Source organism: Poecilia mexicana, unplaced genomic scaffold (genome assembly GCF_051168715.1).
Source record: "Poecilia mexicana isolate PSO_F unplaced genomic scaffold, ASM5116871v1 scaffold_7, whole genome shotgun sequence".
Classification (NCBI taxonomy): Eukaryota; Metazoa; Chordata; class Actinopteri; order Cyprinodontiformes; family Poeciliidae; genus Poecilia; species Poecilia mexicana.
The window spans coordinates 19,311,357-19,338,623 of record NW_028263376.1 but is presented as its reverse complement, the minus strand read 5'-3'; the positions used below and the strand labels follow the sequence as shown (position 1 = coordinate 19,338,623).

The 27,267-nt window shown below is 38.1% G+C and overlaps 1 protein-coding gene across 2 annotated transcripts; it reads left to right on the top strand.

The window, feature by feature from the left end:
* The first annotated feature begins 126 nt into the window (after window positions 1-126).
* Window positions 127-25,670, top strand: frmd4bb (FERM domain containing 4Bb). 2 transcript variants are annotated; one of them, XM_088007206.1, is made up of 23 exons: window positions 127-1,004; window positions 13,397-13,462; window positions 14,160-14,254; window positions 14,346-14,438; window positions 14,978-15,062; window positions 15,413-15,469; window positions 15,563-15,585; window positions 16,289-16,372; window positions 16,703-16,768; window positions 17,425-17,482; window positions 17,572-17,658; window positions 19,020-19,096; window positions 19,278-19,416; window positions 19,510-19,651; window positions 19,738-19,871; window positions 20,046-20,162; window positions 20,858-21,086; window positions 21,170-21,223; window positions 21,397-21,541; window positions 21,769-21,936; window positions 22,123-22,907; window positions 23,883-24,021; window positions 24,868-25,670. In XM_088007206.1, exons 2-23 carry the CDS (start codon window positions 13,397-13,399, stop codon window positions 24,902-24,904), a joined length of 2,880 nt encoding a protein of 959 aa, XP_087863332.1. In that variant the 5' UTR covers window positions 127-1,004; the 3' UTR covers window positions 24,905-25,670. The 2 variants fall into 2 exon arrangements, with proteins under 2 accessions (XP_087863332.1, XP_087863333.1); XM_088007207.1 differs by lacking the exons at window positions 127-1,004; window positions 24,868-25,670 and adding exons at window positions 11,414-11,868; window positions 24,229-24,839.
* Window positions 25,671-27,267: the final 1,597 nt, after the last annotated feature.

Sequence of the window (27,267 nt, the reverse complement as noted above, 5' to 3'; positions counted from 1 at the left end):
CTACGAGGTCCAATGTAACTCTGGAGGAGATGCAGAAATCCCCAGCTCAGGTGTTAAAATATGTTAAGATGATAATTATTAGTTGTGCACTCCAAAATTCAGACCTTTATTGCACAATAAGAAACCTATTGTTAAAAGAAAGCAATAGTTTGCACTTTGCCACAAGCTATATGCACAACGTAATTTTGGTCTAAAATATAAAATATTTATAACATACATTTAATTTTGGGTTGTGATTACATGTAAGGAAATACTCATGCAAGCAGCTGCAAGTGACTTCTTTGAATATTAACACTCTAAAAAACTGTAGGGCTGCAGGCAAGTGTAAATATTTGGTTATTTTTTTAGTATATCCTTACAGAAGAGGAGGAAAAGTTGTTGCTATGGTAACACAAAAAAGAGTGCAAAAGTGATACGCAAGACACCAGTTATGAACCGAAGACCTTGCAAGACAAGACTTTCATAAAAAAAAAATACAAATCATCCAAAATAGGACAGAATAAATATGAAGCAAGAAAAAAAAAAGAGAGAGAGAGAGAGAGAGAGACTCAGATTTTAATATCAAACATGGAAGGTCCTAACTGGACACGCATGGACCGAATGGATCTCATGTTATAGTAAGGGATGCACCAGAGACACCGCCTTCAGGCCATCAAGCTTCATTAATATGGGGATGCAGTGTGAACCAGCCCGGCCGGCAGCTGCTGGATGAGAGGCGCTGAGAGAGGGAGCGGCGAAGGGAGGAGGCAGAGAGAGGGGGAGAAAGGGAAGGAGGGAGGGAGAGGGGAGCGGGGCTTGTTCACATAATAGCCGGCGGCGGGTGAAGGCGTGGTGAGTGTGTGCGCTCTGCTCGTACCGGATGATGGGCACTGGCAGCGGCTGTACGGCGGCTCTCCTCCCGGTCAAGACCAGCCGTGGACAAAGCTGAACTGAATCAATATGCCGGAGAGCGTCTGTCTTATCTTCACTTAGAGCGGGATAAATACTCAGCTGGGAGCGGAAAGGTAAGGCGATTCTTGGTGCGTCTGGACACATTTAAAGCGCCTCAAAGAGCTGTGAGGAGACAAAGTATGATCAGTCATTCATGCATGTGATCCGAGGCGAGAGCATCAGTAACAATTACAACTGCATGGGGTTTGCCTCTTGCGCTTCCTCGGTGGAACAAGGAGGAGAGTGCTTTTGTTTGACACATGTGTTTTAGTCATGGGGCTCAGGTGGAGCCCACTCATGTACAGTAACCTACAGTAGCAGTCTCATTGTTCTCCCCGGACTGTGGCCCTTTGGAGTGGGCTCCAACTGTGGGACATGCAGCTGATTTTAAGAGATGAAAGTGCCTTTGAAAATTCCTGGATGTGTTTCTGAATAATAAAAAAAAGGGATTTATAAGCGACACTGGGCTGAATGAGTCATAGCATACAAATTGATACAGGAAGTGTGCCTTGGTGAATATTAAAAATGCTTACTGAATCATCATTTGACCTTTTGCATAACTGCAAATTATGCCTATTGATGGATTTTCCTTTTTCATCCTGGTACCATCTTGACAAGCGAATGTGATTAACTATGACTTGCAGCTCAGGCCGCTAACTAAATTTTGTCAGGATGTACAACAAATCTAAACCTGTTGTAACAATCTAGCTGCAGGTGTGCCAGTGTATGCACCTCACAAACTGTATTGGAATAGTTCCCTCTTGTTGACCTGACAGCTTTACAACCCTTATTGCTTATGCACAGCCTTTTCTTTATTGCAATCTAGATATGATGTGTATTTGTATTTAGCTCCCCTTTCCTCTTATCCCACTTAATAAAATCCAGTGCAACCAATTGTCTTTTAAAAAAAACCCTCTCTTTTTAGTAAACAGTTGAGCCATAGCTGTTCTGTGGATGCCTGAGAGGTTTGTTAGGGAACCTTAGTTAAGAAACAACATCATGAAGACCAGGGAAACACCTGAGACTGAGTGAGGGTCATATAGAGTTTCAAACCATCATCTAACAACTATCGTAAAATGAAAAGAGTACAGCACAACTGCAAGCTAAAGCACAGCTGTCCACTTAAACCGACAGGCAGGACAAAGAAAGCATTAATCAGAGGACAGGCCAAGAGGCCTATGGTAACTCTGGAGGAGCTGCAGAGATCCACACTATAGAAAATACCAAAACTAATGGAATGGGAATGCCTCTCTGGAGGGAGATAAACCTAAATATTACATAGACAATACTGCAATAAAGTCAGTTAGAGGCTACAAAACACTTGGGACTGGGGTGAAAGTTTGCATTACAACAGGAAAACAACACTAAACATACAACTGAAGCTTAAATGAACGAGTATGAATAAAAACATATTTTTGTGTTAGAATTTGGTCAGTCAAAATTCAGGTCTGAATTTAACAGGAAATATTTACTATCACTTGAAAATTGCAATCTGCACACCCCTTGGATTTAATCAGACGAAACTTGATGTATTCTGCAAGAAACAATGGACAAAACGTTCAGGCCCTAGTTGTGCAAAGCTTATGGAAACATTATCCAAAAGACTTGCAGTTGGGATTATAGAGAAGGGTAGCTATACAAAAGCCTGGTCTTTAAATTTTTATTTCATATATATGAATTTTACACTACTTGGCGTTGACCTACCATTTGAAATCCTAAGAAACTTCATGGGAATTAATCATTTTTCAAGACACAGTGTGGCCAACATTGACCTTCCTCCTGCTGTTATCTCTGAGCTAAAGGAAGAGACACCAGTCAAGGTATATTTTAAGCACCAAGCAGAACAAACAGGAATCGTCTGGCGCTCAGGCCTGTGTAACACATGTTAAGCTTTAAACTTTCTGCTCTTTCTGTTCGCTAGACAGGATGTCCTGTGTCATTTATCTCCACAGTTGAATTCTTCTTCCATTTCTGCATCAGCTTTTTGTTTATATATATATATACAATGTATTGAAATGTCCTCAGCCCAACACACATGGACATGCTGACGCTCCTTTATCTGTTTGATACTTCTAAGAAATGTCTTAGCACTCTGTTGGAAACTTTCCATCCAGGAATCAAAGCCTCCTGAGACTTGATGAAAAATGAGCTAAAGACAGAGTGGAAGAGATCTATATTTGGATGTGCAAGTAATCTTGTATTCGCATACTTAAGAGTTGGAGCAAAGCTAATATATATTATAATGTGAAACTCAATAACAGAGTGTTAACAGGTTAGCAAATTGCAAGGACACGGGTTTGGAAATGTGTCTTATTTATGAACAAGTGACTTAAAAATGATTAGTTCATCTGATCTAGCATTTTGCAAATGGCATCAGAGCCACATTAATATATATACTCACAGGGAAATAAGCACAATGAATGATCCTGTTTCAGTCTAGTGCAGTGTGGCATATTGATTTTTATGTCCCATTTTCTTCCAACCATTCACATCCGTGCCTCAGTGCCATGTCCCTGAGCTCTGCAGAAAGTTACTGCAGTGTTTTGTAATGAAAATCTGCAGTCTGTGATTTTATTTTTTTTTTTTCCCAACTCAGACTTAAATCTGTCACAATAAGAAAAGCTGTAACAGTTACAGTCACTGTGGTCTTAAAAGCATTGTTCTTCTTCTTTGTCTGCTTGCAGCTTTTCGTAAGTCTGTCTTATTTATGACAATGAGACTAACAAGAAGATGTATTATTTTAATCACCCGTTTAGTCTCAATTTTACTATCCCAATTATCAGCCCATTGCAGCGCTCCCTCAGCTGTGACATATGAACTCACAATCACCTTCCTGTATCTGAGTGTTCATTTGTTAACCCCAAAGGCTGCGCTCATTCTCCAGTTATTGTTTTGAGCCAATAATAGCCAGTTTACAGCCCTCACTGACATGGTCCACTGGCTGTGCATATGGAGAAGCAGCTTCCACTCTGTTTCCTCTGCCCCTGTGATCTTTCTTCTAGTCTTAACAAAAGGTCAAACTGTGACAGATATGCATTGCAATGAAATTTACAAGCGAGTCCATTCCAGTGATCCCTTTATTCAATTTTAACATTAAGAAATAAAACTGCTACTAATGCCCTTGTTGGCTGCAGCCAGCAAGGATGCAAACCTCTCTGGGCAAGCCCCTTTAGTTACACAGTAACTGAAAATCCACCTGTTTTGCATTCTAGAGGGTTCTAAAGGATTAGTGTAGAATATCTCATCCTCTATATATTTTGCTTTTCATGCTTGTTTCAATGCAGGTTTGTCCTGAGGTTCAAAAAACCCATCCGAATATTCTCTTTTAGGGGTTTCATAAACTTTGATCTGTTCTTTTAAGAATCACTTTTCACCGTAGAACAACGCAGTTCAGGTTTGACTGTCAGTGATTTGTAGATTCCAACATAGAAATGGAGGTATAGTCAAAATAATCACTATGAACTCATAATGGTGATAAAGGATGGGTGAACTAGTTTGATTTAGTAAAAAGTAAAGAAAGCAGCTGTGTAGTTTGAGGGTGGACTAAAGAGCAGAGACATCTTATGACCTGCCACTGTTTGTCTGATCTTAGAAATATGCTGATCAGCAAAATCCAGTGACTGTAATGACATACTGAACATGGAGCGGTATGCTTTTATTTTAAAACCCTGATTGGATTTGGACAGCGTGCATAAGTATTGGGAAATTCCCAGCAGTTGTAAGCCACACCACTTTGGCTTCTCTCTAGCCTCATGATCTGAATGCTTGCCTTGTGATTTGAAGTGGCAAAATGATCTACACTGAAGGGATCATTACTGTGTGTTGATTGAAAGGAGTTACTGAAATTGACGAATAGCTTAACAATTAATGTGTGACATCATTTGCCAGTCTAAATGTGTATCTGTATTTCCTTAGAGGGCTTTTATTCTGCATAGCACATGGTGGAACAGAATCCCCTTAGACTGGAAATGATCATAAGACACAGAAAACGTGTATTACACAAAGTGTATATTTTTTGGCATTTGACCAGTATTTCCTTTAAAAAACTGTCGACAAAAGGAATATGCTTAATGAACTACAAGCATTTTTAAAATTTGTTCCTACGTCTTGGATAAGCTTACCTGTGATTGTGGAAAACAGTAAAATATAATGGAATAAATGGAAAATTTAAATAATGTGCAGGCCGTAAAAAGTGAGAATTGCCAGTCTTCATAAAAACAGAATAAAATATACTTAATTTTACCTTAGCTTATCTGCTAATTTTGGTTTAAAGAGCAATAGATTGGTGTGTCACACTCAAACGGGTGTTTATTTAGGACACTGGTTCAAAACCAAAAATAAAATACTTCTACAATTATATTAATATGTTGTTGATAGGGTTTGTCATTTGCATTTCAGTCATTTTAGAGGTGTTACTTTTCAAAAATAAAAAGCACAAGCATCCAGTGCAATATGTAGGACAAGCTTTAACACTAAAAAAAAAAAATAAATAAATAATAATAATAATAATAATAATAAGAATAATAATAAGAAGAAAATATGCATGGAATGACTTTATTCACACAAATCCCACCAGTTCCCAGTATGTCAGCCTTTAATTACATAAATCACATTAAGACTTGTACTAGACAGCCTACATAATATCCTGAGCCTCTTTGTGCTCATAAATTTCCCGGATATCACAAACAGCCAGACGGCTCGTCTTTGAGAGATGACGACAGACTGATACCTTTTGACCACTGACAGCATGAGTCATGATGAGACTTGAGATAAGGAGATAAACCTGTGCTGCATCCTTCAGCTCATGGCTGCCATTTGAGTTTTTGTTCATTAGGATTGTTGCTTTGTTAGTAAAACTGAAAAAAAGAATAATTAAAAATTGTACCTTTATTATGTGATTTTAATTTTTTGGTTACATATATTTCTTGAAACATATTGTTTATTGGAATAAAGAAAAATGCATTTTAAAGCAATTGGATACAGCGGGATAATCTTTATTCTTCATCAACCAAATGTGATGCATGTAATAAACATTATTACATTTATTATGTATAGATTAGTTAAAGGTATCTGACCTACTAAAATAAACAAACAAAAACCAATAGTGCGTATATTCACATGTATGCAAACTAGAAGCAAATAAGGGAGAGTACAGTAACATGGCACTATTTAAAGGGATGCTTCCATGTTTGATTGAAACAAAGACTACATTGGTGTTATGTAACCCACTGAGACGCCACAGCTTCCTCATAACCTAACGTGTCCTTCCCCAGAAATTTAATTTCACATTGCAGAAACATCTGATTGGTCTGCTTAGTATGCTGTGGGGGGATTTACTCGATTAAAATGCCTTTACAGCTCAGCATAAAATAGAGTAAGTCAAAGCTTCAGGCTCCTAATGCTTTAAATCTTAACCATTGTTTAGCAATATGTTGCCTTGTGCTTTTCCTCTCTTTACTTGGCTTGTGTTTTTTGGTTGTATAGTCCGTCTCCCCCAACTCCTTATCCAGGTTTAGTGATCAGTAGTGATTTTTGATAGAAGTGACTGCTCAGCATTTGTTATCTGCCCACAAACCCACAAAACCGTTGCTACACAGAAGCTTCTGTTTTCAGTTGAATCACGTTTAAACACACACACACACACACCCACACACCCCCCCACACACACACACCCCCACACACACACACACACACACACACACACACACACGCACACGCACACACACAAACCAATACTGCTGGAAACTTACCCTGAGCAGAGGTTTTGGTGGTCTAACGGCAGCCAACATAGAAACATGTCACACAAGTTCATAGTTAAGACAAAATTCAAGATAATCATCCTCCAGGCATGAAATATTCTAATAACAGCAGAAATGCCTCAAATTTTAATAATTTGTTTGAATAAAAGTTATTAGTGGGCTGCCACTAATAACTTATACTTAATAATACATATTATATGCTAATAATACATATTCACCTCATTCCCAGCATCACAACTGAATATAAGCTCAGACTTTAACCAGACCTGCTTAATTTTTTCCGATCCATAGATGTCGACTTGTTTTAAATCAGGAATATAAGAAAAGATTTTACCAAAATATACTCAAATTAAAAGAGTATAATTCTTAAAATTATATGTCAACAAAAACTATTAATATTCATCGATTATTACAAATGTAATTGATTATGTCACCAAATCACGGCAGCCTCAGCATGTTGCCAGTGTTATTTGAAGAACTGCTGCAGGTTTCCCTGAGGTCTCTTCGGTTAGAGCTCTTTGTAGAAACAGTGGGGTCAGGTAACAAAGGTCAAAAAGCCATTTTATAACAACACATATTATCCTACTATACACATTAAATCCCAAGTTACTAAATCATAGAACTTGTGTTTTGGTCTGAACCATTTCATTGGGAGTAACATCCCGTTTTAAGCTGTTTCCATCCACATGTATGCCTTTTTTGTTTCTCCAGATTTGTGTGTGTAAATGTGAATGAAGTCATTAAATGCGCTGTTTATTATTCAAACAAATAGCTTATGAATTAAGACAGTTTATTTCAAAGTAGAGGGCAAAAAGCAATATATTTGTTAATTACACCAGGCATCTTTAAAAGAGCACATAAGAGCGGGGAGCAGGCTGTGACTTGATATCGGACCTCATCAATAATGCATTAAATTGGGAAAGCGAGATAAAACAGGCTGCAGTCTGGACATGACATTTAACCAGAGTGACGTATTAGATACTGACAGACGGTGTGCTCAGGAGACAGAGATGTTAAGCCTATTGTTCACCTCATGGTTGACATTTGCTCCAGAGAAGATTGTGAAATCGGAATTGGTGAAGTGAGCAAACGCATCACACGGTTAGAACTTAAAATGAGGATCATTTTCAGGACACCTGTGAAACGTGTGTGCCTCGTTCAAGTTTCCACTGGGATTTTTTTAAATTCATGAGTTCATATGATTTGCCTCAAAAGAGCCAAACTTGCACCCTTCAGCAGTATTTTCTCTTTATTCAAGCTGAATAAAGAGAGAATTTATCAAATTTTGCATCAAATTTTTTTTATGAAGAAAAATTAACAGCATTGTTTAATGCAGTTTATTGTTAAGTTATTTGAAACTTTTTCCCATTTTCTCACATCACAGCTTCAAAATTAAATGGATTTCATTGGTATTGCATGTGGTTGACGTACACAAGTAATTTGTATGTTTTAGAAATATTTCCAGAAAGAACATTGTGACCATTTTCCCTTGTTTATGCTGAAGAAAATCATCTCCACAGCCTCCCTGATGTCCCCAGGAGGACAGAGTCTGCAGGGGGATTACATAGCACTGTGCTGTATGTTGCATGTTTCAAAAACAGGTGTCATTTTCCTTCCATGTTTTTTTTTTTCCTTTTCCATGTTACTTTGCATTACTCTATCACATAAATCTTAATGACACATGTTGAGGTTGATAGTTATGACACTACAAACTGAAACTGGGACTGTAAATCTAAATTCCTAAAGTTCAACTCAATAATTGAAGTGCACTCTGAGAAATCAATTTGAAGCCTTCTGCGATATATGGCTCAGTTTATACAGGTTTAGCTTTGAAAAATACACTTTTCTGTGTCCCCATGGGTTTTGTGGCAACCTGCAAATGGGACTTCTTTTAGCTTTCTTCCTGTCATTCTTTCATGAATTACTGCAACAGCGTCTTCACAGGTCTGACTAACAAATCAATCAAACAGCTGCAGCTGATCCAGAACGCTGCTGCTCGCGTTCTCACTAAAACCAGGAAGATAGAGCACATAACACCAGTTTTAAAGTCCCCACACTGGCTCCCTGTAGCTCAAAGAATAGACTTTAAAATACTGTTAGTTTATAAATCACTGAACGGTTTAGCACCACAATACCTTAAAGATCTGTGATTGCTGTACCAACCGTCTAGACCCCTCAGATCTTCTGGTTCTGGTCTGCTCTGCATCCCCAGAACCAGAACCAAATGAGGAGAAGCAGAATTCAGTTTCTATGCACCACAAATTTGGAACAAACTTCCAGAAAACTGTAAAACAGCTGAAACACTGGGTGTCTTTAAATCTTAACTTAAAACCCATCTGTTTAGAGTTGCTTATGGCTAAATAAGGGTTAGAGTGCGGGTTTTGATGTCTTCGATGTTTTTAATGTTTTTATCGTTACTTTTTATCTGTTTATTAGTTTCTTTTAATTTCTCTTTCTCACTGTCTACGTTTTAATGATGTAAAGCCCCCAGAAAACGTCCCAGTTAAAAGACGTTTAACTATTTTCTACAGGGTTTAGAGTCCCAGTTGACGGCGCTTCAACTAAAAACCTAGAGGTTGGAGTCCTTGTCAAACGGTGTTTTTGAATAAAGTCCCAGAGGGTTTGAGTCCCAGTTAAACGACGTTTAACTAAAGTCCTACAGGGTTTAGAGTCCCAGTTGATGGCGTTTCAACTAAAAACCTAGAGGTTGGAGTCCTTGTCAAACGGTGTTTTTGACTAAAGTCCCAGAGGGTTTGAGTCCCAGTTAAACGACGTTTAACTAAAGTCCTACAGGGTTTAGAGTCCCAGTTGATGGCGTTTCAACTAAAAACCTAGAGGTTGGAGTCCTTGTCAAACGGTGTTTTTGACTAAAGTCCCAGAGGGTTTGAGTCCCAGTTAAACGACGTTTAACTGAAGTCCTAAAAGGGGTGCGGGTTTTAATGTTTTTATCTTTTTTAATCTTTTTCAAAATCTCCTTCTCTTTCTCACTGTTAATTCAATGTCACATGCTGTTTGCATTTTAATTTTGTAAAGCACTTTGAAATGCCTTGCTGCTGAAATGTGCCATACAAATAAAATTTGATTGATTGATTGATTGATTGATTGATTGATTGATTGATTGATTGATTGATTGATTGATTGATTGATTGATTGATTGATTGATTGATTGATTGATTGAATGACTGAGTCTACAACTGAGCTGCAAATCTCTGTTGCTCCTCCAGAGTTACCATAAAATATTTAGCTGCTTTTCTGGATAATGCACTCGTTTCCCAACCCTCACTCAGTTTTGCTGGACTGCTATACATTTTCAAAGATTAAATGTCTCTACAAGTTTGTCCCTGGCCTGTCTGCTGTGATATTTAGTCTTCGTGACAGCATCATGTTATCCAACAAACCCCTGAGGTCTTCATAGTACAGCTGTAAGTAAGCTGAAGTACACACATGTGGACTTCTGGAGGTGTTTATCAGAACTGGATGTTGTTGAGGGATAACAGAGTCAAGGTTAAACTAAAAACACACATTTCTGAGTTTGATTTCTCAAAAAAGAGAAAATGCAGGCTTCATTGTTCATTGTTCTTACCCTATGTTGGTTTACAAAATAAACATAAAAAACACATTGAAGTTTGTTGTGGTAACATAAAATTAAGACAAATTAATACTTTTTCAAGATGCTACATCTGCAGATGGTATATAAACAGCAGTTCAGACTTTTCCGTATCCAGGAGTCTGAATGGGTCGCCGCCTACGATCTGGGGTCAGGTGTGTCTGAATGTGGTGAAGAGCCTCTTCTGCCTGTCACTCCTAAGCAATGACTTTATTCATTCATTCTGCATTCCCGTGCTTCTCTATCTGACAGCAGTAAGCGCTCAGATGATTAATTTTGGGGGCTGAACCCCTGACTGCTTATAAAGATGAAGCCATTGTCCACATTCTAAGTTCCTCACTTTGAAAAAGAGTCGTTCCTGCACCCTCTAGTGGTCATTTTATAGTACAGAGCGCTGTCTGACTTTAGCACAGACAAATAACATGACCCCTCTGAGATGCAGCCATAACTAAATCCAGATTAACTCAATTTAATCATATTCTTGTGACTGTCAGATGTAGGCCTGCTTGAAATTAATTGGATTCATTCAATGCACACTTTTAATTTAGATCATAAAATAAAATTTATGACCATGGTAATGAGACAAACTCATTTCTTGAAAGGGAAACAGTTGACAAAGGGCTGCTTAAATAATTAAAGATGATGTCATTCAGAGAATTGACATTAAACATTAAATGAATCAAGATGATTTATTTACTGATTAGGGTGGGAAAATGAGTTTTTAAAATAATAACTCCATAATAAAATAAATAATCCAATCCACACAGGTTCAAAAGTATTCATGAAGGCTCAATTATCCACTATCACTAATGTTAGAATAAATATATCTTAGCAAGTTCACACAAATCACAAAGCTTTTGTGGTCATAAAACGATTCTGGAATGAACTTAGCTCAATATTTCAATCACTCCTTGCATAAACAGTTAAGGTCATTGAAATGTCTTGATTTCCTGGAGCAATCTGGCTTTATAAGCAATGATCCATGCATTCTCAGTAAGGTTGATGTCAAGGGTCATTTCAGAAGAATGAGGCTGATATATATATATATATATATATATATATATATATATATATATATTTATTTATTTATTTATTTATTTTTTTTCTCCTGCTTGGAGATCCAACTCTGCACATATTTAAATTTCCAAAAATAATCTGTTAATTTGTCACAGTCATTATTCAATCAACTAATCCATTCGAAAATACAAATCTGAAAGTAGGTTGTTCAGACATGGCAGAGGACTTCTTTTTCTTTCCTCTGACCTTTACTGCTTGCATTAAGAAGGAATAAACCCTGAACTGTTGGTCAGGAGTCTGGCTCAGACAGCCCTCATTACTGTAGGTCAGCTGGTGAGTTCAAACTGTGTGAGCCGTCAGCGGACAGAGCAAAGGCTCGACTGCTCCTGTCGATTTCCAGGATGGAGCAGTCTTCTCGTTAGCTGTGTTCGCCAGCAGCCAGTCAGTTAGAGGCAGCAGTTTTACGATCTGCATCTACAAACAGACGCTGTTCAAAGGATGAGAGCAAGTCAGGGATGCATCCACACCTGCGCTCTCCCCAGAGAGATCTTTCAGGTACAGTACCTGCTAGGTTCACTGCTACTGTTAGAAGCTGCAATCAACCTCATTCTGTCAAATTGGGGAGGCAGTTTTTTCTTTTTTTCTTCCCAGGTTGGGAGTTGTTTTTTAGTTGTTAAACAGGTTAACCTCAATCTGTCACTTTTGCAAGGTTGTATCATTTATCCAGTATACGGAGAACTTCACATTCCCCAGCATGTCAGCCATGCTTTATGATGACTAAAAGTATACTGCAGGACAAAAAAAAAAAAAAAAAAAAGAATTGGATCTTGCACCAAAAAATATCATCTTCTTTTTAATCATACATGAGGCTAGCAAAGAAAATTGCAAAAATGCTGACTTTAGTCTAAATCTTGATAAATGTGTGTGGGTTTTATTTTTCGTAGAGGCATAGAGTGGCAAAGGCGTTTTTGTTTTTTTATTTAAAATATCTCATAGGTCTAGTAGGTTAATTCTTGATCACCAACTAGTGTAATTCTTTAATTAATCATACATTGCTTAGTGTATAAATCTATGTCTTTATCATATATTCTGGAACAATGCGTGTTTTTATGTATTGTACCAAATAAATCAAATACAGATTAAAATACATTAAAATAAATAGAAAAAAACTTTGCATATGCTGTTGGCATATTTTGCTTCCAGTGCACATGCTTTGGTGGTATTTTATTTTGAATTTCTTACATTTTTCTTAAATTTCTATTACACCAATAAATTAAAACTGTGAACAAACCCAGTTGCTCTGATTTGCACACACTGCACCATCTTTAAGTCAAAGTAGTTATTCTGTTCTAAAGGAGCTTCTGAAAGATCTCAAATGTAGCTTCTAAACCAGCCTGAATAATATCTAAATAATCCAGGTTGGTATAGTCCTTAATACCTTTGTTCTGCTGTCCAAAGGCTAAAAGCAAAAATTTCAAATCCTTTCCTTGGGTTACCACGGCAATAAATCCTTGGAATAATGGTTTTATTGTCATTAATGTGGCAGTGTTTTAAATAGGATGGCATTATTAACTACTGAGTCATATAGTAGCTGAAAGAAACTTTTTTTTTTCTCTGCAACTCTTAGTCAATTCATTGCTTCCTCAATTTGGACTCTTTCTTTTTTTTTTGCTGTCATCATGACTTGTTTCTACCTAACTTCATTCCATGCCCATATATTAAACCATTGTGCATCAGTTTATTTATGTTAATAATAAACAGTTTTGATTAATAATATGGAGCAAAATTGAAACTGAAAAACAGCATACAGAGAGTATTTTAGACTATTTTAAGTCATTAGGTTCCAGAGTTGGCAAAAATGATTCTAGAGCATGTATGAATTGACTCTTGGTCAGTAGGAAACATAATGTGGGAACCACAAGACCAGCAATATTTTCAAAATCACAAATCTTCTAAGACCTTTTAGGTCCATGTTGACAGATGCATTATGAGCACACAGTAACATCATATCTCTATGCTTTGTCTTTATGGATTACTTGAAATCTCTCACAAGCCCTCAGCTTTTGCTTCTCTTCCCCTGCAGATGAGTGACGGTAAACTGTGCCAGGTTCAGCTGCTGGATGACAGAAAGCTCGAGCTGCTGGTTCAGGTACGATGTAGATATACTTGAAACCAAACTTTGAAAGACTATTATATCTGTACCGTACGTGAGAAAGGTCATTGAGGTCGCAGATGAGGCACTTGAAGTTCTCTTTAATTTTGCTGTATCTTCCCTACTATGTTGACGACTGCTGAGCATTATGGAGTATTTATCATGTAGGTGAAGCAGATTCTTTAGTTGGAGTTAATGAGTTGTGCATATACAACTTAGATGCTTGTGCCATGTTTTGACATTACTTAGAAAAGGCTGTAGGTCAGAGGTTCTCAAAGTTTTATAAGTGAAGGACCACCTCAAATTATTTTAATAATAAGCTAATGTTACCATAACAGCTGTTCATTGAGTACAACAATGGGTCGTTCTTAGTGATTTTCCAGTTTTTACTTGCAACTACAGCATGGTTAAATTGGGTTTTATGTTGCTTTTACATCCAGCATTCAACTTCAGAAAGCACATTAAAGGAAACATAAACTGGTCCCAAAAACCTTTTCTTATTTCTTAAACCAGTGGCACTTCTACAACAGTTTGATAACCAGGGGTGTAGACAAAAAAAAAGGCTGTGTTTCTTCTCTCTCTGTTACTAACAGAGTGTGAGCAAAACGACAACCTCACTCAGCAGTGACCTCTCACCCTGACTGCTTTTTGGATGTTCACTACATTCAATCTAATCTCTATCTTTCCATCTCAGCCGAAGCTTCTGTCATATGAGCTCCTCGACTTGGTGTCCTCCCACTTCAACCTCAAAGAGAAGGAATTCTTTGGACTTGCATTTTTTGACGACAAGTATGTAAATTGTACTCTTTTTTTTATTTATAGAGAGAATTAATCAAATTTAGAGATGTGTTCTTATGTGTGTCTATGTTTGCTCCGTCAGTGGTCAGTGTAAGTGGTTGCAGATGGATCGAAGGGTTCTTGAACATGACTTTTCCAAGAAACCTGGAGCCATTTCCCTGAACTTTCTAGTCAGGTAATAACTCATCTTTTCATATTTGACTCTGTCTCACCATCAGAGAGCAATACTTTGCTTTACTTTAATGTGAAAAGTGATGTTGGTGGACTTGTACATCCATACCTGTTTTTTCATGATTTCCACAAAGTTTAATGTATTTTTGATGGGATTTTCTGTGTTAGATATCTTTAAACTTTCTTTTGTGTTCTTTGTACCTTGGAACTTTGTACCTTTAATCCCTCAGGATTAATAAATAATATATGAATTAGGTACTATCTGAAAACAATTAATTGCATTACATTTAGCTTAGGAGCATCAGGGTAAATGGGGCGAATGTAAATGCAGAAATCTACAGTATGGATCATTTTGATTCCTATTTGTGGTTATCTTTGTTTTGGTCTTTTACATAAAATCCCCCCAAAAATCCTTTGAGGTTTGTGGATCTAATTTCAAGTTGAGTGAATGCCTTTACAAGACAAAGTCTGATGAGAAAAGTATCAACTTAAAAGAAAGTACTGTCAGCATTAATAACTTACCCCTTCTCTTGTGTTGGATAGGTTTTATTTAGAAAACATAACGCAGCTAAAGGACATCATAACGGTGGAGTTATTCTATCTGAATGCAAAATCAGCCGTCTACAACGTAAGTGGTTTTCTTATTTGTGTTTTCTGGGAATTAAAACCACAAAGAACTCATTCGCTGCAGATGTTTTTGCAGCAGCTGCGGGATGATTCACTGTCTCTGAACCCTGCACCTCAGCCCAGCAGACAGTAATGGCTGCAGGGCACAATTTTCTCACTCTGCCGGCTGGAATGGAAAGTGCACAATATGTGTGAAAGCAGAATAACACAAGGCTTCATTTCAAGACTAGGCAGAGGTTACAATGGGGCAGCACAGGGAATGATCTGTGTTTGGATCAGCAGAGCTTTCTCTCTGCTAATCAACATTTCCTGAATGTGTTTCTTAGTCTTTTGTCCTTTTATATTTCTCAGGGGATCATTGAAGTAGAAACTGAGAATGTCTTTAGATTGGCTGCAAACGCATTGCAGGTTGGTGCTATTAGCATAACCCTATTCATATGATAATCGGTGTATGTCAAGGATATTATTTAATGCGATGTGCTTTTTTATTTTTATCACCAGGAGGCTAAAGGAGACTATACAAGGTAAGCACACATGTTGTGTAGGAGTATTTAACAGCAGCTGGAGGAGTTAATAGTAAGCTTTCAGGGAACATCATTCAATAGGTCACTTGTTTCACCAGGGCAGACAACAAAAATCAATAGCGGTACTCTGTGAGGCTCACCACAGAGTGCTGCGAAGCTTGCACCAGACAGCTAATGAATCTCACAATGCTGCAATGATGCCAAGGATTGCAGAGCAGAAACACCTTTCTGAAGCACACAGCTGCTATTAGCTGGGCTTAAATAATGCACAACGCAGACTGTGTTCAGAAATAATGCAGGTCTTTGTGGATGTTGCCACCTGGTTCTGACCAGCTGTACGCACAAAGTAGATTATGTTGTAAATTTTTCTGCTGATTCTTTTTCCTTTTCAAGCCAGAAATGAGTAGAAATAGGGATTATTTTCTATTTGATGCTTTAGCATTAGTTCCACAAATCCTGAACTCTCCTGGCTAGAAAAAAGCTGTTTAAGACAAAACTTCAAAACTCCCCCCCAAGATATAAATGGCATATAACTAATGAGTCCTGTCGAGGGTTTTTTCATTCTCTACAAGGATATCTGTAGGAGCAACTTTATAGTGACTTTTCTTTCCTACTAAAGAGACAAATGTACACAAATACATACATTTTCTTTCCTATCCAACTTAGATATCTGTCACACTGTTTTCTTTTTTTTCTGTTTCAGTGATGAAAACACCCGGGCTGATTTGAAGAAGCTGCCAACTCTTCCCACCAAAGTCCTCAAGGAACATCCGTCTCTTGCTTTCTGGTAAGCTTTGAATGAAATATTTCTAGAAATATGGCAAAAACTAGAGACCTGGGTAATGCAGTTTGTAAAAACCTGAGATGAATTCATTTGAGTTAAAAGTCTAAAGAAACATAGACTTAGTTTTTCATTCAATAAAATGATGTACAAGGGACTTAATTTAATTACGTTATTCAGTTACTACCCATGTTATTTTTTCGAATGTTTGTCTTTTGGGAATTTATAAATATTTTATGCTTTGTCTTTGTAGAGTATGTCATTTTTTTATTGTTAATTGTGCTACACAGTAAACTTCACTTACCTAACTTTGTTTATCTTGTGTTCTTCATGCAGTGAGGATCGAGTTATTGAATATTATAAGCAGCTGAAAGGTGTCTCTAGGGGACAGGCTATTGTACAGTAAGTATTAAATAAAATGATGCATTACCTTTACTTTGTTTCTAGCACCAGATTTGCACAACAGCAAACCTACCAAGACGTTGAACTCAGCGGAAAGGCCAGGCTAAAGAGCCTTATTCACAGTTTCAGTCAAGAGGCCTGTTGACACGACAACTTTTAGTTTTCTGCTCCAATCTGGTCATTATGGATAAGAAGTCCAATTTACAGTAAACTGCATCCCCACAATGAGACATTAATATGGGGCCAATTTTCTTCACAGAGGACAGAAAAGCTAATCAAAGTTGATACTCAGTTGAAGCATGCTCATGTGTTAGAATGTCTCGGTCAAAGTCCAGAATCTGGGGGAAGACTAGCACATTTTGTCCACAGATATCTCCATCTAACATGCTTGAGCTTCTGCTGCTTTGCCAGTAGGAATGTCAAAAAATGTTCAGGACTGACAGATACATGCCCAAAAAGATAATAAATGAAAAATAAAATAATAAGAATGTATTTTATTTGCAAAGAATTTTGAAAAATCATGTATCCCTTTCCTTCAACTTCAAATTCACACTATTTTCTGTCAATGACATAAACTCTCCGTAAGATACATTAAGGTTTATGGTTCTAATGTGGCATCTAAAACATACTGACTTGTGCTTTCATTTTTCTTCCAGGTATTTAACGTTGGTTGAGTCATTGCCAACATATGGGGTTCATTATTTTGAGGTTAAGGTAGGACCTCTTGTGTGACTCATTGAAAATGACAGCTGTTACGCCTTGAGCCAAGTTATCCATATAATCTGCACTTTTTTTTCTGACAGGATAAACAAGGGATCCCTTGGTGGCTGGGAATCAGCTATAAAGGCATTGGGCAGTACGATCTACAGGACAAATTAAAACCTCGAAAGGTAAACGGGCACAGCAGAGTCCCGGTTGAAATGGCTGTTACTGTTTTTTCCTACCGCACGCACGAAACTGGGTGTGATGACGGCAAAGAGCACGGGTGAGGACTGCCGCTGTTGCAAAACAGTGTAGTGATTCACCAGCTTTAAGTTATGCATCGTGTCTTTCAGTTCTGTGAAATCTTGGCTTGAACTGTAGCAGACGGCTCCAGACTTGAAGCAAAATCTCATTCTGAAAGAATCTGTCGACTCGTTTTATTAAGGCTTGTGAGTTTTAAAAAGGCTTGGAGAATCAGAGAGACAAAAAGAACTTGATTTTCTTGTTTCATTAGTATTGTCTTTGTCCGTGATTAGACGGTAGAAACACCCGCGTGAGTGATCCGTCAGCTCACTTAAGTTTTATGTACAAATGATCGCCGCATTGTCTTCCTCTTAAAGCTCTGCTGCTCTGTGTGAAGCAATCAATCTGTGGCTGGCGCATCCCAAAGGTTGTGCAAGAAGTCAGCTGAACAGCAGGCTTTAGAAAAGCAGAAGTGAGGCAGTGATGTTGAAGGGAGAAGGGGGCTGGGCTTGGGGCGTTTATTATGAACCTTCAGAGAATACCTGAAAAGACAAGTCAGGAGCTGACAGAGGCCAGAGTGAAGTATGTGCTCAAGCTGACAGCGAAGCAAAGGAGATTTTAAACTTTTCTGAGGATTTACTCTGAACATTTGTTGTGCTGGTAAGACTGGAAATCACTCTTCTTTGTTTGGTCAGCTTAGGGTTAAATCCTGCACATATTTTATCTTTGAAAGTAGATCGACTTTTGAGTACTCTTAAGAGCATTCTTTAAGCCAAATTAGGTGTAGCGTAGTAATCTGCAAACGCTCTAAAACTCTCAGTCAGATCTAACCGAGAAGCGCAGTGAGTCAGTGATAATAGATTGTTCATATCTGGCTGCTGACAGGCAGCACCTGGATAACAGGGGGAGTTTACGTGATGAGCCATGGAAAGTGGTTATGTTGGCCATGAATCTTCATGTAATGTCCCCTTGTGGCGTTCGTCTCACTCAAACACCTGTGCTAATGCAGACTTGGCAGCTCAGACTGTAATGACAGCTCATGACGAAGTCTGGCTTCTTCTAATGACCGAGGGCGAAACAGGCAAAGCAGCAAACACTCAACTCAACTTTTTTTGTAAAAGTTTATGAAAACTGAGTCAGTCTAGTTGTGTTTTTTTTTAGTTGTTTTTTTTTTTTTTAGATTCATCAACATTTATAACACCAGTGGACCAAACTCAAACTATTATGTTGAAGTTTATATCCAGAATATTATTTTCTATAGTGAAATATATTTATGTTCCTGGCGATTATTTGTTTTTACCTACAGCTCTACCAGTGGAAACAGCTGGAAAACTTGTACTTCCGAGAGAAAAAGTTTGCTGTAGAAGTTAATGATCCACACAGGTGAGCAGAATCTTCTGTTTGTTCAAGTTGATAAGGCATGATATTGTTCACACTTTTGTTTCGCCTCTGACTCATCCATATTTTCAGCATCTGTCCAGACAAATTATCAATGCGCTGGCAACTTTTATCAGAATTACCATCAAAGACGTCTTAGATTTTTTTTTCTTTTATCTTACTTAAGGAGAACAGTAACAAAACGCACCTTTGGGCAGACAGGCCTACTCATCCACACGTGGTATGCCAGCCATTCTTTAATCAAGACCATTTGGGTAATGGCCATTAGCCAACATCAGTTCTACTTGGACAGAAAGCAAAGCAAAGTAAGAGGCTGCTATGAGATCATTTTTAAAAGAAAGCAATTACATTATGTTGCTTAGCTTTGTCATTTTAATTGTCTTTTCCATTTTTAAAAGGCGAAACTAGGACCAGCCAGAACTTTAGAGGAAATTGCCATGGAGATTACTGAACATGGAGGAGCGAAAATGAACAGACTAGGAGATGTAGGCCTGAAAAATAACTGCATAACAGCCAGCAATGGGAGCCTGGGGTCTACAGGTTGGTGTTATTAGATCTTGTATTTTAGTAAATATTCAAAATTTGATATGTGGTCAAATTGCATTATTATAATTTTGCATCTGTAGGTTCGGCGGACTCTGAAATGAGCGAAGAACAGAAGAAAGAAAAACTCTCTGAGCTGAGGAAGAAAGAACAGGAAATCCAAGACATTTTGGCCAAGAAAACAAAAGAGCTTAAGAAGATTTGCCTCAGAGAGGCGGTGAGAAATCCTTTTTGTATTACAGCACTTCAGCATTCATAGAGTGAAAGTTTTTTTTTTTTCCTGCTTAGCCCCTTTTATTAAACCGTTGTTGCTGTGCAGAACTAAAGTTCATTGCCTCTGTTTCTACTTGCACTTTATTAAAGTATAAAAGCCCGTGTTGTCGTTCTTCAGGAACTAACGGGAAAGCTGCCAAAGGAATATCCCCTCTCCTCAGGTGAAAGACCACCGCAGGTCAGGCGGCGTGTTGGCACTGCTTTCAAGCTGGATGACCTTTTCCCCTACAACGAGGTCTGTATTTGAACAGGACACAATGAAACTCATGTTTATCGTTTTGTGCCAAACTACTTGAAATCCTCTTTAAATGGTTTGTTAGATGCCGTATATCTGTATGAATTTAAATTATACAAATACATACATGTTTTCATGAAGGTATTTTCAAAAGCAAGCTGGGCCACACGCGCCATTATGTCACAGATTCCTTGACTAAGCATTATTGTAGTGCTTTTTAAAAGTTATCATGTATCACAGTCAGGTGTAGAATAAAGCTATGGATACGTTTGGAGCAAGGTTAGGTTGTAAAACAATATCCTAAGCTTGAAGATCACAGATTGCTATTCAGTTCAGACAACTTTTAATTATTCACCTCACAAATCTGGCCTTTATTGAAAGGTGGCAAGAAGAAAGCAACAAACTAACTAACACTGTGCTTCGCCCTCAACAAACATTTCTCATTGCTGCGAGGTTTTAGGTTGTGTTGTTTACTATGTAAAATCCCAATAAAGTAGATTGAAGTTTGTGGTTGTACTTTAACTAAATGTGAAAAAGCTGCAGGGTTTCAATGCTGACTTTCTTAGTTAAGTTTTGATAATGAAAACTACCTGAAGTTTATCTAAAAATCATTTAGGACTTGACATAAAAGATTCTAGTTAGCAGATGGTACGAAATGAATCTTTTCATTGTGTCTTACTGCAAAACTTTTGCAGGATCCTTTCTTGAGAAATCTTGAGAGCAGATTTGCCCTCCAACGGAAGATCGTCGAGGCGGCTAAGAAGCTGGCTAATGAACCTGAGCTGTGCAAAACGGTCAAGAAGAAGAGGAGGAGAAACTGCTTGGATGCTATGCACAAACTGCAGCAGATCGAGGATGAGATGAACCAGTACAGGATAAAGAAGGGGAAGAAGCCCACTCAGCGGGCCTCTGTGATCATTGCAGGTAGGATGCAGGTTGATAAATACTGCAGTGCATCAGTTTGCTAAATCTGAAAAGTATATACTATTGTTTCTCTGTCTCCTCAGATGAGCTCGCCCGCTCAAATTGCAGTTCCCTATCTAGTCTCCCACTGGATGATGGTGAGTGATTTGTAAGATTTTCTTTTGTAACATTTTATGGATTTACTAAATGGGAAATACGAATATGTTTCCATACTTGTTTTTCTTACTTGAATCAAATTGTATACAGTTTTAGACTGTGTGGAAAGCCTGTACTGATGTCAACATTGTAATATTTTACTGTGTGTACATAGATGACTCTGACGGTGCAGGTCAGAGGCCGCGCTCACGGTCAGTCCAAGGTTCCCCTCAGCTCAGCCCGTTGCGATCACTGGGAGCAGAATACGATGTGGAGAGGCAGGGATCTCCTGCAGGAAACAATCACAAAAGCCACAGCAGGTGGGTGCAAATATATTTGTTCTAGGTTTGTTTTCTGTTTGAGTAGGTTAAGCTTCGCAAGTTTCACAAGTTCTTGCTTTAATAAGTGCTTACTTGTTCGTGTTGAGTCAAGGATTTAAATAACACTGTTGCAGGGTTTCGAATATTCAATGTGTTACGTTTGCAGCCCCAATCCTTTCCTCATGCCTCACACCCGCCTTTTTTCTTTTAATACTGAAACTTTTTAGATTAGGTTTTGATGGCCTGGAGGCCCCCCATTCCTACCAGAATCAAAGAGAGGTGTCCTCCACCAACAGCAGTCCTTATAAAACGCTTCCTAGGCCTCCCAGAGATCCACGCAGCATGCCTCCCACCCCAGTTATGACCCGTAACGCCTACAGCAGCAGCCAGCTCAGGTCTGGTCTTTGATGCAGTGCATGTATCATTCCTCCCAGAAATAACTTCCTCCAACTTTTATCCTTCCTTCTCTCCCAACTCTTGACCTTTAACTAAAATTCTCATAACTTTTATTCCTTCCCTTCTGAAACAAATATTTTTTTTGCGCTGTAGGAGTCATATTAAAAACGATCTTCCATCTCCAGGTCAGAGGGGTCTCCTCATTGCTTCAGACATCGCAGTGGAAGTCTGGAGTCGCAGCCACGTCTGAGAAAAGACACAGATGCTGAGAAGCCTGTCTTTATCCTGTCACCATCGCATCACAGTAACAGCACAGAGGTGCTAGAGGATTGCTCCTCCTACACTAGCCAGTCCAGTCTGGACTACTGTGGTGCAGCTAACTCCCACTACGGCACACTGGACTCCCGTGCCCCGACAATGCACCGTCTGCACAGGAAAGTGGAAGTGTATGGTAACACCGGAAGCATGCCCAACTTAGTCCAGCACCATTCCAGCTGTAATTATCAATGTGAGACCTCATCACACTATGCACCTAGTGCCTATTATGTTGCCAGTTACACCTGTCAGGACATGGAGCCTTATGCTAACGGTGCTTATGTATATGAGAATGAAGTTGAAGGCCACTACAACGTCAACCCCTCCTACCAGATGAACGGCTATCATGGACACGACAGGTTCAGGCATTACAGCAGCAACGGAGCTGACAGTCTTTCGCAGAATCCTTACGCAACGGTGCGACCGCCACGGAGTAGAGAGGGTCCCAGAAACGAGCTGCTGGCTAAGAACATGCAGAAGGCCTTGGTGGCCGAACATCTGAGAGGCTGGTACCACCGGAGCAAAGGTCACCGTGAGGGTGGGAGAGGGCTGATGGTTGGATACGACTTCGACAGCGGCTCGCAGCTCAGCCTGGGCTACCAAACCATGCCAGCAGCCTTTAGCCACTCCAGCAGAACCACTTCTTTTTCCTCAGGTAAAGTTGATTTTTTTTTTTTTTTGGTCACATTGTACTCTTCTTTTGGTGTGTGCCAGCATCAGGACCTAAATTAGTTATTCTACTTTTGTCAAGAGAGAACTATTATGAAGAGCTTGTAGAAGAATAGTCAAGTGATTAGAAGTCACAGGATTTAAAATGTGACCAAGTACTAAGGAAATATTTGCAAACTTTTGAATTTGAAAAAAATATTTAAAAATTTGCAAAAAAAAAAAAAAAAAAAATTGCTCATTATTCTGAAATTTCAAAATACCCTTATAAAGATGACCAACTTCTTTTTTTTTTTTTTTTTTAACAAAAAGTGATTTAATTACAGGTAAACTTTGAAAATTAATATTTGTTTCCTCGTCAAACAATGGCATTTCCCGAAAAATGGTAATAAGGACGTCACGTGCCCTAATGGCTAGTCTTACACACTTTGGCTGATACAACTCAAAAAAATAATTTGTAATTTTGTTTTACATACAAATTGTACTTGTAATGAATATATGTAGGTTTTCATGTAATAGAAGCCATGGATAGGTCTGGATGAGACAAATCATCAGGCCCTGATTAGTGAGTCTGAAGAGTTACTTTTGGATTTTATAGCTACATAACCATTTGAAACACAAATAAAGTTACTTTTACTTTCAAAATATGTATAGAAATTCTAGATGATGTTGCTAAGTTATTTTCATGGATGTCCTATTAATGATAGAAATTTAAACAAATTTATATAAAAAAAGGAGTAGCATTGAAAACAACCTTCTGCTCTCTTTGGCTCTAACATATCATCCTTTCAGTTGAAATGTTCACTAGTAGTAGCAGCAGCACTCCCAGCCATTTCAGCTGGCAGTACATCAGACACCATAGCTATTGTCTATTTTTCTGTCGGGGACATTCTGCTCCTAGAAACAGTAATTACTAGTGGGTAAAGCTGCAACACCAGCTGAGTGTTTTTGAACTGTTTTTCAGTGTCCTCAGCGGAGAGCACAGGAAACTGGCGCAACCAGCTGGCCATTGGCCTGACAGAGTTTGATACACCTGATGCATCTCAGTACTCTCCCGCTGGAGCTCAAGCATCTCTGTACAACCGCAGTCCCACACACAGCAGGTGAGTGCTGCACTTTATGTAGCTGTGACCACAAGCTTGTAAGGCGATGGATAAAAATTACTTACAGTATAGAATATCATGCTTTGACTGTACTCTGCTGGGTTATTCGCCAGCTATTCAGATAAATTGTGCTCACAGGGTTTGTTGTCTGCTTCTCTTCCTGCCTTCTTTTACTCCTGGACTCATGATTAATGCCCAAATGTGAAGATTTTCTCCCGAGAACAAAGAGTCTGAAACAAAGCCCAAAAAATCTGAGTCAGTAGATGTGGTTGGTGCTGATGCCACTAGTGCAGATGAACCATCAGACAACCAATCTACCACTTAAGGGTGAGACGGATAATGTTGGTAGTCATCGCCATTTTGACGTCGTTGCCATTCGTGTGTCTTGCCCCAAAATCATACCTTCATATCATGGTGTGCCGTATTTATTTTTTTCCCCCCCATCAAGCTGAGTTTTAACTTTCCTCAAAATGCAACTATTATTAAGTGAGTAATTCCTCAGATGTTTAATTAGGAAAAAAAACTTCCAAGTTCCCATCCTTCATGACAAATTAAACTTGCCTTAAGTCACGTTCACTTCAGAGTTGCTTGGCCTAAATTCATGGCATTAAACGGCAACGTCAACTCAATAGATGACACATCTCACTCTGAGCAAAAATGCTGTTTTTTCCTTTCATCTGTGATGTTCTAGTAATATTATACATGTTCACTTAATGGATTATTTTGTGAATTTTATTTCATACATCCATCTCTATGTTTTCTCTGAAATACTGTCCATGTATTTCTTGACTACAGATTTCAAAACAACTATAGTTTTGACATCTTATTTTGTAACTGCACACACAGATTTCACTTTGATGGGAGCTACATGGGCATCCACTGAAGAGGACCAAAATGAACCCTTTGGCACAAACCAACCACGGCCAGCAGCACATGGAGAAAATGGAGCTGAAAACAGACTTCTATGTTGCCACCAATGCAGTCTTTGGCGACAAACAGTTCTCAACGTTTTGTGCATAAAGGTGCACACTGACCTCAAGTTAAAGACAGCTCTGAACACAGTGATGACACTCTTGAATGGCTTTCCCATGTGCCTTGGATTGGATGAATTGTACAGGCAGATGAGAATGTGTCAAGATGTTGCACAACTACACTGGATTCAAAATTAAATGTGTAATAATGACAAAATCAACGACAAGTATTTTGACGAGAACAAGCTACTGCCTTATACAAAACAGTAGTTTATAGAATTAAAAACAATCATCGTCTTCATCTCATGATACAAAAGTAGTTGAAATAAAAACAAAGCTTGAATATGTCCAAGGATGTGACCTGACAAGAAGTGATTTTACCATCAGATTAGACTTCTTTTTTTTTTACATGCTGATGTATCATTTCAATATTGTTTATAGAGCCATTTGTCTTGTTGGTGCAGTAAGTGTTTAAAAATGCATGGTGAGGACATTTTTTGATTTGGAAAAAAAAAAAAACAACAACAAAAAAACAATAACACTGCCATTAAAAAAAACAACCTTTTCTCATGTTTGTTTTATCACAATTTTGTACAGTGAGTGTCTAGTTTAACCTTGTTAGGTATTGTCATAAAATATTTTTCATTTGGAGGCAAATCAATAAATGTGTGACACATATATGGGTGTAGCCACTTTTTAAAAGACGAGCAACTAATGAAGAACAAGTTTAGCCACTGCTATTGAGTCACCAAGTCCTTAAGGAGTAATTGTACATTTTGCTTCTACTTGCTAAAAACATAATAGCATTAAAGCTAACGTTTTATGTTTTGTTCTGTTTTTTTTTTGTTTTTTTTGTTTTTTTTCAAAAACAAAACCAAATTGACATAAAACATGAACATATTTCAAGAATTTGGAAAAGGTCTCAGTTAAGTTCGATTCAATAATAAAATATTTTAACAGGATTGAATTTAACTGAATTTTTAAATCTTTACTAATTTTCCTGAGCTGGTATCCCAGAATCGACTTTTTGTGTTTATCATGTTCAGCTTAACTTTATTTGTTTTACACTCTTCAAACACAAGCAAACTCAAAAATCCTGAACAACTCAAGCTTCAATATCGTGGTCACAATTGCCAGACTGTCAGACTGTGAACATTTTAGATTATTTCCAAGCCTCTAACAAGACAATCGTTCTTCAAAACCACTGTTTCATTGTCTGGGGGAAAACGTGCTAGCTACCAGCATGCTAGCACAACCAGCTGGATTTTAGAGCCAACAGATACTATTTAACTGGTCAGAAAAAAAGCACAGCCTTGTCTTTCTTGTTGATGTTCACTCTTCCTCTGCACTTGCAGTTGTAATAACCCATCTTGTTTATCCTAGGGAGGAACATAAGCAAGAAAAGGGCAGCACCGATGTTGTTCTTTTGTGCTCTAAGCCAAGCCTAGCAACCAGTTCCATTACATAGCCTCTATCTCCTAGCACACCTAAATGTGTGTCTTGTTTTCGCCTCAGCAGTTCGTCATGTGGTTTGTCTCTAAATCTTCTGCACGCAATCAGTTCTAGTGTTCATTATCAACACAAATTATGAGTTTTAGCACATGAAATAAAACAAAACAAAAGCAACTTTTAAACTTTGAGGCTTCCTCGTGCATGACATCATCCCTTCAGGGTCCTAGCTACTGAGTAAACGTTTGATTTACCTTTTAAATCACTTCATAAATCCTCCAGGCATACTAAATCACTGCCATTATAAGATGGTTTCTTTATATCCTGTTTGCAGAAGCTATTTGACAGTTGTGTTTGCCTAATTGCCCTCATTTATCCAGGATGGTGCTTTGAGATACAAGATTTCTTCCTCCAAGAAAATCTTAAAAGGTTACAAATAAAAAACATAAATAAAATGAAAAATAAACACAAAAAAGCAAATATAGTCACTAAAACAAAACACGGGTTGCATATTTAAAGTAATGAGAACTAAAACACAATTCACCACCAACTAAAAGCTAGACAAAACATTAAGTTTCTTTCACTGCCATTTTAAGATGATCCATAAAAAAATAAAGAGACGATAGACTTGGACAACCCAGGATATTTTGAAGCTGGCTCCAAAGACATGGATCAGCAAAGATGGATGATATCACAAAGTTCATTGGCAGTTATATCTGCAAACCATAAAAAAACCAACACATTTTTACACATTTTTATTTCTTGATAAACTGACTATTCTCTGTTGTCTGGACCTCAGACACACTGCTGGATGATCCCATCATTG

What these genes read in the sequence shown, in the direction of transcription:
- frmd4bb (XM_088007207.1), top strand. Translation starts at nt 11,812, where the DNA reads ATGAGAGCAAGTCAGGGATGCATCCACACCTGCGCTCTCCCCAGAGAG. An exon ending in TCCCCAGAGAGATCTTTCAG is followed by an intron (nt 11,869 to 13,396) that starts GTACAGTACCTG and finishes CTTCCCCTGCAG; the next exon opens with ATGAGTGACGGTAAACTGTG. An exon ending in CGCAGTCCCACACACAGCAG is followed by an intron (nt 24,022 to 24,228) that starts GTGAGTGCTGCA and finishes CCAAATGTGAAG; the next exon opens with ATTTTCTCCCGAGAACAAAG.